Source organism: Pithys albifrons, chromosome 2 (genome assembly GCF_047495875.1).
Source record: "Pithys albifrons albifrons isolate INPA30051 chromosome 2, PitAlb_v1, whole genome shotgun sequence".
NCBI lineage: Eukaryota > Metazoa > Chordata > Aves > Passeriformes > Thamnophilidae > Pithys > Pithys albifrons.
The window spans coordinates 18,443,263-18,455,371 of record NC_092459.1 but is presented as its reverse complement, the minus strand read 5'-3'; the positions used below and the strand labels follow the sequence as shown (position 1 = coordinate 18,455,371).

Below are 12,109 nucleotides of genomic sequence, written 5' to 3'. Positions count from 1 at the left end.
TGCCGGCGGGCCCGGCGCGGTTGCCGCGGTGATGACGGGCGGCCCCGCTGCCCGCCCCGCAAACATGGCAGCGGTAGCGGCTGCGGCGGGGAGCGGCGGCAGGTGAGCGGCGCCCCTACTCTGCCCTGCCCGACCCGCCGCCCCAGCACCGCCCGCAGTCCCGGCGCCATCAGCAGGCCGGCGGGCGAGGGGCGGGTGCCGGCGCCGCCAGGCAGCTCCTCCCTCCGCCCGGCCCGGGAGCCCCGGCGGGGTGACAGCCCTGCCGAGCGCAGCCGCCCCGGCCGGGGCTGCGGAGGCAGCGCCGCTCCCGCCTCGGCCCGCTTGCTGCCGGGACGCCGCGGGGCGGGAGCCGCCGCCCCCCGCCCGCCATGTGGAAGCTCAACAAGAGCAGCAAAGTTCTGCTGGACGACTCGCCCGAGGAGGAGGAGACGCATCCCCGCGGGCCGCCGCCCGCCGCCGCCTTCGCGGCCCCCCAGGTAGGAGCACGGAGCCCGGCTCGGAGGGGTCGAGCGGCTCGGCTCCACGCCGCTGCCAGGCTCCTCTCCGGCGGCATGAGTAATCACTTTTCCCTCCCTGGATGTGCCGGCAGGTTGGCCCTGGTCGGAGCTGGGGGTGTTTGCGCGGATCTTGCGACTGTCACCCGATTTTTGGGGGTGCTCACTGGCCTATCCACTCCTCTTTCCTTCCAGCAGCGGCCTCTGGCATTGCTGGGACTTGCAGTCCTTCATTACAGTGGCTTCATACCGCAGGGTACTTTCTCTCCAGCCCTAGGTTGGGGCACTGCACCCCATCCCTAAGGCACTATACATTAAACAGGAATGTACCTTCATTTACGCGTTTGTACCACTAATGTTTTGGCAGAATTGCTTTGTTTCCTATGGTTGCAGTAATAGTAGTTGTCTATTCTTAAATAGCCGGCAATGTTGTTTGAAAGCTTTCATTGTTAAATGATGAGTTAAATACCTGCAGTGACCTTCTCAAAGTACTGGTCGGTGACAAATACAACCTGAGAGAAGAGGTATCAGTTGAATATCAGGCAAAACAACTAAAAAAATGTTTATTGATTTGCTTTCAAAAACTTGGTAGCAACTAGGCATCCATCAAGCTCAGAAGCCTGTTACACTGGCCCGAACAGCTTTGTTGCTGAGCTGGTCTTTGTTATCAGAGTATGTTTAGATGTTGTGTGAGAGGTTGCAGGAGATTGCATATCTGAAGTAACCAGTTGCCCAGCGTTGCAAAGCAGTGAAGTTTCTATTCAAAGCCAACTTCCCACCCCATGTTATTCTTGCCTAGCTCACTGGAAGAGCTGGAGTGTGTCTGGTTAAACTGCTCTCTGCTTGAGTTCCTGGTTGACAAGTGCTATGGGTTGTCAACATGTGGGTCTACTGCTGAAGAGCAGCCTTTCCCAGTCACAGCTGTTATTCCCTCCATCTTTTAGTAACCAAAATCACCAGTTTAACCTTGCTCTGCCCTCTCCCCCTGCACAGAAAACAGAAGAGCCCCAGCCCTTGCTACTTGAGTGGCAGCAGCTGTGCAGATTCATATGGATGAATAGATCTTCTCCTGTGGGAGAAAAACAGACACTCATTTTGGAGACCTCCCCCTCAGGGGATGAAGGGTGAATTGGGGGTTGGAGGCGACCTGAGGTATCTCCCACAACCTCTCATACAACACCTACCCTCCCCTCCTCCTCCTCCAGTTCCTATCCTCAGGTGCCTGAAAACTTCCACTGTTTTTGCTAAGCTGTTGTCTTCTGCTGTCATAACCCTCCTAGAAGTGCTTTGCTCCTGAAACCCTCCTCAAACACTGAAGGTCACCAAAAGCTTTCAGTAAATCCCATTGACTCTTCATTCCTTCTCTTCTCTACCCCAAATGCTCCAAGCCCCCTTTTAGACTGCTTACTGTAGCCTCCCAGTCAGAAGATCATTCTTCACACTTCTGTCCAGACAATTCTCCCAGTCCTCTACTTTAGCAACAAAGACTGGAATTGTTTTGGTTTTTTTGTCCTGTTCAGTTGTCTTTTCCTCTCCTAGGCCTCTGTTCCATTAGCAGCAGTCTCAAGTTATGATGGTGATAACAATGATTTCTGGTGCAAATGGTTTGCATTTTCATCAGTTTAAAGAAAATTGCTTTTTAACTTCCAGTGGCATTGGAATAAAAGTTGCTGATTTTGGTATTGGAGGTAGAAGAGGAAAACTAAATTATTGTAAGTCACTAAATGAAATACTTGAGGATTAAGGGTTCAGTAAGGATAGCACAACTGTAGTGTAGCTTGGCATAGAGACTGGACTGAAGACCATAAGCTATTAGTTGTTTTGCCTGTTAAAGTCTTTTGAAAGAAATGCAACACTACTCCCAAAATATTTAACTGCAGTTATTTTAGGGTTTATGTACACTCTGAGGAAGGATAGACTATATGGAAAGCTATTACCACTTGACTGACATTGTAATTCTCATGACCCAGGCAGCTTCTAGGTCAGCCATAGGTATAGTGTGTCTAAAACACAGCTCAGACAGGTGTCAAGGGGAAAATGTGAGGTAACCAAATGTGCTTGTTCATCTTGTCGTAGCAGATTCAGTTCACATGCCCTGATTTAATGTTTGATATTTTTGATGTTTCATCACAACATGTTTTTTCTCCCAATAATATGATTTCAAGGCAGTGAAGTCCAGTAATGTGTAGGAGAATTTGGTAATGATCTGCACTTGGCTACTGCTGTGTCCTGACAGGCACTCCCTGACTTTGGAGGACAGTAGACCCATCAGAGCTTGGAGGAGTTATGGGGGCAGTTCTCATGGGACCTTAGCTCTGTGTGAGAATGTCCCAGTCTTCCTCAGCCTCTGTTGATACAGTACAGCCTGCTGTGAATGAAGGATTATCTCATCAAGGAGAAGAGAATCCAGGACTTACCTAATTTTTTATCTTTAGGGCCAAAATCCAGATAATTAGTTTGAGTGCTTTTCCGTAAATTCAGAAGCCCAACATTCGATTTCACGCAACAGAAAGTTGACTGTGAGGTTTCATTTCCTCGAGGTTCTTTTCTGATAAATCAGTTGGTAAAAGAGAAGATGAACTGGAGTCATCTTGTTTTGACTTTGATTTATGATATGCTGTTTTTCCCAACAGCTGTCTTTGGTCTTTATTTTCATTTTTAATAAGCAAGTGGGAAGCAAATCCTTAAGCTTCTACCATTCATGCTATAAATAAGGCTGAAACCTTTTACTTCAAAGACAAGAAATTGGTAGTCACGTCTATGTCATTAGTGCAGACCAGGCTGAAAGTATTCCAGTGTAATGAAATGTTGGTGCTCTATGTTGTATCTTCAAAGCTGAGAAAGAGTGAGAGACTTCTCACTGTTCATCCTAATAATTAGGACATTGCAGTAGCAGACAGCAACAAAGAATTAGGCTACTATAAGTTAAAAACAAGCAAAAAAACCCTAACACAAAACTCCCCTTTGTTACACTAGAGCAATTTTAATCATCCTATTTAGATATGGAAGCCTGATCTGGGCTTACTCGAGCAGACATTTGAATTTGTAGAAGTTCATAGTTCTTAAATAGAAAAGCTTGGTTTGATCTAAAAAGAGAAGTTATGACAGTTCTGATTTTGTGTTATATGGAGTGGTTTGATTTTGTTCCAGGGGAGAACAAAAACAAATTTTAGAATATGAAAATTGCAAGGGAGGGAACTGTAAGCCTCTGGCCACTTTTTAGCAAAAGTTTCTGCATACATTCAAGTACTTTGAATTGTTAACACTTATTTAAAATAGTAGGGTGTTTCCTGAGATAAGAAAGACAAGTAAATTTTGAAACAGTACTTTTGTAAATAAATATGTGGATTATTGTGGGGGATGCCAGTTAGTTTTAGACTGAATCTTAGAAGCTAATTTTCATTTATGCTTTGAAGCATAAGTATTTTTAATTTATGCAATGAAGGTGCTTTATTCACTTAGGTTATAAAGCATCAAGGCAACTTAACATGCGTAAATAGTAAACAAGTATAAAAGGAAATTAATGTGCTTTTTTGTGTGTCTCTGAAAATATGCTAGAAATGTACATAGGGGTGCGTGCCAAGCTTGGTTTAAGTTTGTAATATAGTTATTATGTTTCAAACTGTAGTTGTACTTTTGGAGAGAGGAAAAATGCTGGGGTTTGACTTCTGGAAGGGACTGTTTTGGCAGTTGTGCTGAGTTCTCCTTGACTCAATCGTGCTTTCATGTAATCAGTGCTCAGAGATGTCAATGCTGGGTCAATACCGCATGTAACTGTGACGTAAAATGGCACTCAGCTTTAAAATACATCTATATATTGGGGCAGTGGGTGAGTGTCAGGCTGGCCTATATTATCTAATGCAACTCCATCTTTCATGTAAAGATATTTCAGGACCGTAGGCTTGATCTCTTCTCCTCTGTTGTGTTTTTTGTTATATTCAAAGAGAATATGTGCAAAAACATGTTTTATGCTGAATTTTGTTTAGACTTGCTCATGATGTTTGAAAGTTGGCTATACAGAATTTTAGTTATCTATTTTAATGATGTTAAAGTCTTTGGTACAATTTTAATACTGCCTTTCATCTTGGAATGAGTAGAACTCAGACAGGCCCTGCAGGAATGGGTGGGAGTTGAGCAGCATTTCTTATGTTCTACTAATACGTTGAATAAAGGTATTTTTTAATTAAAAAAAAAAAGAGAAAGGAACCGGTGTGAGTCCGTCTAATGCCTTTCCTTCACTTTCTAGCCATTTCTGGCTAGAAAGGGTCTCAGGCTTTGCCTGAAGTACTCTAACAATCCCAACATACCTTCTCTTCTCTGCTAGTCTCTTTTTTCCTTCTCACTAGAGTTTTTCTTGTGACATTGCAGTGATATTTTCCTGGCTAAAATCCATCACCTGTATTCTGTCATCATTCTTGAATGTTAAATTGTGGGACTGTCAGCAAAGACTTTCCTGAGCCTTTCCTTGGCCTCTCTTTTTTGCTTTTCCTCCTTCTTGTCACACACTGTCTTTCAGCAGCTTCTTGAGTGGGTCCTGTTTCTTTACAATCTTCCTGGAGCTCTGCAGAGCTGACAGTGTCTTTTGGGGATTTGGGCTTTCTTTTTTATAAATCCTTTTCTGAGATGCTTCAATTTTTTATGTATACTGTCATTTTTCACACAGTTGACTGGGGCCAGATCTGCTTCTCACCTCTTACCCCTTTCTGTTGACTTTTTCTGACTCTTCAAAGTCCACAAAGCACATATTGTCTGGTTACTGTCCTACCATAGATGCCGTCAGTATGTATCTTTTTCTTTTAGTCAAGCCTGTAAGCTGAAGGTTGTCAGTGATTTTTACCTACTGTGTAAAAGAGAATTTGTGTCCTGGACTTTACTGTTGTTTTCTCTATGAAGTCTATACCAGGTCTGTTTTGTTTTGTTTTCTTTTGCTTTGTTTTTGGTTTTTTGTTTTTTGTTTTTTTTTAGTTATTATTATTATTTTTCTTTCTGTCTAGACAGCTGAAGTTCTTGTGCAGACCCTTGCTTCCCATCCTGATGGTGATTACTTCCTTTGCAGCTTCTAATACCTATCCTGTGTTTTCCCATCCCTTAGTCCCTGCAAATCCCATTGCTGATATTAATAATGTTGCTTATGGCATAAAGTTTAAGTTCTCCTCATTGTTCAGATTCCATTTTTTAGCTGACCTCTCCATTTCAGGAAATTTACATTTAAATCTCTGTCCTTGCCTTCGAGGTTTTTCTTAGTACAGGCCCTTCCTCTCCCCCGTTTGTCATTTTTATCACTTGTTGTATCTTTACTTTAGGCAATTCTGCTTTCTGATTGCCTGTTTTCCAGCAGCTGCCCTGCCTGCCTTCCTTCCCTCCAGCCTAACACAGAATCAGCCACTTTCACTGATCCACAAACCCACTGTCATCTCCTCTGCATCATTGCTTGAGATCCACTTTCCCTAATTTATTTGCTGTATCTTCACAGGGCTTTGTGAGGTTTCTGAAGGCATACTCTCCTACCAGTGCTGAACTTCCTACCATCGATATACAAACTAAAATATAATGGGTTTTGAGAATGAATAAATCATTTTAATTATTTACCAGTAAAATAGGGGGTTTTTTGTTTGTTTGTTTTTATGGAAACTATTTGCCAGATTGTGTGAGAACATCCATAACATAAGTAGAGTTACTGGAAGTTACTGAACACTTTACCAGGTAGACTATCAGGGAGACCAGGTGGGGGTTGGTCTCTTCTCCCAGGCACTCAGCAATAGGACAAGGGGGCACGGGCTCAAACTCTGCCAGGGGAAATTTAAGTTGGATATCAGAAAAAAATTCTTTCCAGAGAGAGTAATCAGGCATTGGAATGGGCTGCCCAGAGAGGTGGTGGATTCCCCATCCCTGGAGGTTTTTAAACGGAGATTGGCCGTGGCACTGAGTGCCATCATCTGGTAAAGGGACTGGAGTTGGACCAAGGGTTGGACTTGATCTCGGAGGTCTTTTCCAACCCAATCAATTCTGTAATTCTATGATCTTTCAGTGCTGTCTTCATCAGAGGGACATTTCAAAAATGTTTTGCTGCTGGTTCTTTGTGAGGTGCTCCAGGACAGGTCTGTGTTAACACTGGAAGTGTGATAAAAGCCACATGTCAGAAGGAAGCAGTGCATGTGCTGGTGAGCACTGTACCAAAAAATGATGCATGCAACCTGTTTTGCAGAAATTGTACTAGGAAAATACAGCCGTTACTCATGCAAGACCTTTATTAAAGACATGTAACTTAATGGAAAAGTCCATGATTGAATAAAAATTGAATGTCAGCTACTGTCTTTTGAATTAACATCTGTTGGTTTGTTTTCTGGATCATGAAAAAGCAAATACGAACTTTTACTATGGCTAAGTTGTTAAAAATAATTGACAAATTTTCAGTCTGAAATTTCAGCAAAGTTGAAAACTTTGCTGGAATAGTTGAATTGTTGCAGAAATTGAATTAAAATTGATTATCTGACCTTCCTTGTTTCAGCTTTGACACTGATGGTATCTTAATACAGCTGCTCTAATTTTGTGAAACATATTTGGAATATTATAAATTAGGCAAAACTAAATTCTTTATGACATATCATCTTTTCTAATATTTTAAAGGTGTTCAATCTTTAATATTCTTCCAGAAATATTTCAGACAAGCAAAGTCTGAATAAGATTTATTATAACCACTTACCAGAGAGATGCACAGTAGTTCAGCTGATTAATAGAACAACCTTGTTTATCAATGTAAGTATAAAGAGCATAGGAATCTAGTGTTTTTATGTAAATACTTACATTCTGAAATTAATCTTCATTGGGACCTTTGGCCATTTATATCAATTGGCAGTAGAAATATGGAAATAGTTTATATAGTCTGTTTTAAAATGTAATGGAATGTGAAACAATAACCAAAGTGTTTGAACGAAAAAGAGTTTGTGAAAATGCCAGACAAGTTCTTAACAGCTGTGGATGCTGAAGGAAAGAGCATCATCTTTGTTATTAATACTGAATAAATTAAAATTATTTGAAAGGTGAAAACCAGTTTTCCTATGCTTTCACCTTCTAGTTGGTCTGGGAATGATGGGTAGTTATGTGAGTCTGAGCCTAGAAGATGGAAGCATTTTTAAATATGTTGGATGGGTTATCTTCTGTGTCTGAAGTAGTCACCCAGACTTTAAAGTTAGTGGAGTGAAATAAGTTCTACAAACTGTCTGATGAGTTATATTTTAAAAGTATGTTTCCAGATGAGTGTTGTCTACTAAATATATCCCCAAAATAAAGTATAATTCTTTAACATACTTAAATTTTTACATTTTTCTTTATTAATGAATGTATTTTCAGTTATGCTAAGGACTGGCAAAGGAAACTTGCAGGATAGGAGGCACTGTCACTATGTAGTTACAATAGCATTTAAAATGCTTTATTGTCATAATATAGATGTTTTTTCTTAGTGTAGTGAGCACTCTGGAGTGGAAAAGTATTGTTTATAGAAGAGGAAAATGAATTTAAAATACAAATTACTCTTGCAAGACTTTGGAAGGGCCTAAGTTAATGCTTTTCATTGGTGACATTAACAGGAAATTTTCAATTTATACCACCTGCCCAGATGGCTTGTTTGATTCACTCACTTGCCTTAGGGGCATAGGAATGGAAGATTGAGATCTGGCAGTAGATGAAATATGGGCAAGGCTGGTCAAATTATCTTGATGTCAGTCTGGTCTCTCTCTACCAGAAAGGGGCAGAGGCAATTCCTGGTTCAGCATTGAGGTATGTCTGAACACACAGCCTCAAGTCTGAGCAGAAAGCGGTGCATGACTGGGTAACGCAGCCTTCATTTGTTAAAACTACAAGTCTTGTTTTTCCTTAAAGGCATGTTTAGTTTTGTGTGGGTGTTCAGGTACAGCTCAGCTTTGTTTTCAGCTATGTTAAAGAAATATGTATGGTTGTTTCAGTGCCATTTACATTTGATCACTGCTGCATCAATTTCCTGACTCAGAAAGCAGATTCCCACACTTTTAATTTTTCCAGTTGTATATTACAGGTACAGCAAAGAAAATGAGGCCAAATGCCGCTGATCTGCCGATAAGTTTCTTCTTACTCATGTTTGAGTATATTTTGCATTGGTTTTGGTTCTGTTCTAAATTTAGATTAGCAGAGTGAATTCTGCATTAATAATCAGCTTTAGTCTTGTTTGTTTCATTTTACACATTAGTAAGATCCTTCTCAAACCCAAGGAAATATTTTCTCTTGTTATCTGTATTTTAAGCTGGTGATCTGCCAGTGTGATCTCCTCTTCCCAATCTGTGCTGTTTCTGGTCAGGCTGTGTATATACAGTTGTTCAGCTATTTGGTTTGTAATCAGTGTTTTGGAATCTTTCCAACTTCAGAGGTCAACTTTCAGGTTTGTAATTTCCTGAGTGATTTTTTATTTTGTTTTAAACATTCCCCTGTCCTATCACTAAATTATTTAGTAGGATTTGTAGAGTACTGGAAATTATGTTTAATTCTTCCCTGGAATATATCTCTTGAGGTGCATCTCTTTGGGTTTTTTTTCCACTTAAATGATACATTTGTGGTACATAATCTAATTTGCACTTACAGGCATGTTAACCTAGACTTTGTATTACACTCAGCCCTTGATGAGAGGTGATGACAGACAGAGGGAATGCAATAAGTCAGTAGAAGTGTGAGAAATTGCACAGAAAGGATCTGCTCTTTTAACAGTGTCTTGTTTACTCTTCTGCCTGCTCAGGTCTGTCAGCTGGGGTGTGTGTCTGATAGGAAGGTTCTACACAGAGTAGAGAAAATGGATAATATACCATTTTATGTACTAGAGCAAAAGGGCATGCAGGGTGAGACGATGCCATTATTTGCCTTAACTCTTTGATGTCCAGCATTCCTCATCTTGGCCTGAATTATGAAAGTGAATGATCTAAAGAGACTAATTAATTACTTTACCACAAAGGAAGCTGAGGAAAGTAGATTACGATTTTGATCTCTGTACAAAAAGGTTTGTGTGCAAGTTGAATGAGTCCCTTGAGTACCTTATGGTTTGCAATATGTCCAACAAAAGGGCACTTGTTTCCTTATGAAAACACTCTGTGCATACCAACCTTCCCCTGTCAGAACTGGAGGGCTATTCAAGTTACTGATCAGCATTTCCCACTAGCATTAGCCTTTAGTCACCTATGAATATCTAAATATTATAATGTGTCTATGCTTTTTCTTAAAATTGAAGTTCATTGTCATAACTCTAAACTGCCCAGATTAAAGCACACTGAAATAATTTATAAGTGTTCAGCATCAACATGTGTAATGCAGCATAATAAAGAAAGCTCATCTTCACTCCTTACATGTAGTGGCACAGTAGATCATCCTGTAAAGAAAATTTGAAAAACCAAATCATAGGCTCCCTGATCTCGGAATGGTAACAGCAGTAGAGAATATGTATCACAAGAAGGGTGTACTAATGTTTATCACTTAAAAAAATACAAATTATTCTGTGGGCATCAAATCAAGGTGGGTTGTATGAGACTTCTCATCTTTTTGATTCTTTCCAGAGGTGGCACAGTTCCCCTCCCTCCCTCTGCTTTTCCTTCCTTCTCTCTGGTTTTATTTTGTTTGTTTGTTTTAATACACAACCCATCCCTACTACACAGTGTGTAGGTCCCTCCCTGCCATGTGGGCCATGGCTGGCTCCGAACCCCTACACCTGCTCCTCTCACGCTCTTCCCACCATGGAGCATTAGTCTCCTTTTCTCTGCTTTTCCTAAGGATGGATTTTCCACAAAATGTTTCAAAATCTAGTCTGTTGGAGTCTGCTGAATTCAAGCCTACGGACAGTTTTCGATCAATAAATGGGTTGTATGGATGGACATCACAAGCACACACTGCTGTTGTCCAGGTCTTCTTTTCTTCAGCATTGGATCGTAAAAGGATACTATGAATACTTGACAGGTCTTCCACCCCCAAAAATGTATTTTAGGGATTGGATCCTCCCCAGTTTTTTTTCTTGAGGATTTCATATCTTTTAATCTTTGTTTTTCGTCTCTTTAAACTTTGCATTGTCCTCTTACCATCAGCCTCTGCTGCGTGAGTTTAATTGCTTGTGTCTCATTCCTTATGAGGTAGCGCATTGTATATCTGAGTAGTAACACTGTATTAACACAGCAACACTGCTCTGGTTGTCGCTCTTTTAAAGAGGAAAATAAAAACCCCTGTTGTCTACTATTTATTGTGAATTATATCATCTTCACAATGGTATTCACATTTTCTTATACTGACTCCCTGGCCCTATGAGGTACTCATTGTATCTCATGGCTTTCCCCTAAAAACTTCCACTGTGAATATGCTTTGCACTCTTGCTTCCTTGTGCTCAGGCTTGCTAAATGGTGTATGCCTTCAGGCCTCCATGTTTTTTCTTTTCTCTAGTAGAACATGATGTCTCTTTATGCACTTTCATATTTTTATTAACCTTCTTAAAATACTTGGAGAACTGGAATAATTAAAATGAGAGGTGTTAGGTGTTATTTCTTTGGAAGGTAGTAACAGTACCTTGTTTGTTCTGGAGACACTATTGTTGGTTGTTGAAACTGGTAGCTCTGCCAGCTCTGGATGTCTGAAATAATTTCTTCTCTTACCATATTTCTCCTTGGGGCTTTCCTAGTTCTTGTTAATTTTTTTTTTTTGTTCTTGGGAAAAACTTGGACAAATCAGCTGAAGTATTCTTGAGTTTGTACCCTGTGTCCAAGGAGAGATGCCACCATGTTAAGTCTAAGACTTTACAACCTCATCCAAAAGTTTGAGAGCTGAGAGTGTTGAGAGGAAACAGGTAGACTTCTGGAATGGCATGTGTGAGGCATTTCCATTTAGAACATTGCTCATGTTTTTCTTAAAAGGAGAGAAGTAAGAAAAACCAAAGGGGAGGGAAGTAATTCAACTTCATTTGAGAGTATTACACAAATCTTAATTATGCCATTTTTGGTATAACATCTACAATAACATCCTCCTGTGTTAGACAGCTGACTGAAATTTGGAAGTTTAATAACTTGTTGAGATCCATGGGAAGTAATATTATCATTTTGAATGATGAGTTCCTGACTTGGTCATCTGCCCCAGTAAGTAAAGCTGCCTATCTACAACTCACTGTATTCCAACACACAATTACTATTGAACAATAGTGTGATGGTCTTCATGCTCAATTCTAGAAATCCTCCATCCTGTCCCTTGTATAATATAAAGTATTGCCTGTAAAGTAAATAGAAACAGTAGTGTGTAAGTAAGTAAATAAATAAATATATAAACAAATAAATATATTTGCCTGGGATTTGAAGCTGGTGTCTCAAAATGGAGCTGATACATCTGGGTCCCCACATGCCTAGAAATTTATAACACTCTCATGTTGGCTTTCTCACCTCTTTCTGATGCCATTACCAAAGTGAAGGAGGTCTTTGGTAATTTGTAGGATCTGGTATACTGAGTATTTTTGGTATTCTGGGATCTGTGCATGTGGAGTTACCAAAACCAGAAGTTAAGTTTATGGAGCAAAGAGCTTATCAAGTCTGTAGCATTTGCTTTAGTTGGAAAGGAAGGACTGATAAATACAA

At 40.5% G+C, this 12,109-nt stretch overlaps 1 protein-coding gene across 2 annotated transcripts in view; it reads left to right on the top strand.

Annotated features, from left to right (window-relative positions):
• Positions 1-241: 241 nt before the first annotated feature.
• TDRP (testis development related protein) overlaps positions 242-12,109 on the top strand; it is a 32,569-nt gene continuing 20,701 nt past the window's right edge. For both annotated transcript variants that reach the window (XM_071547813.1, XM_071547811.1), the window contains exon 1: positions 242-476. In XM_071547813.1, coding sequence (XP_071403914.1) covers positions 369-476 — 108 coding nt within the window. In that variant the 5' untranslated portion in view covers positions 242-368. The remainder of the gene's footprint in view (positions 477-12,109) is intronic.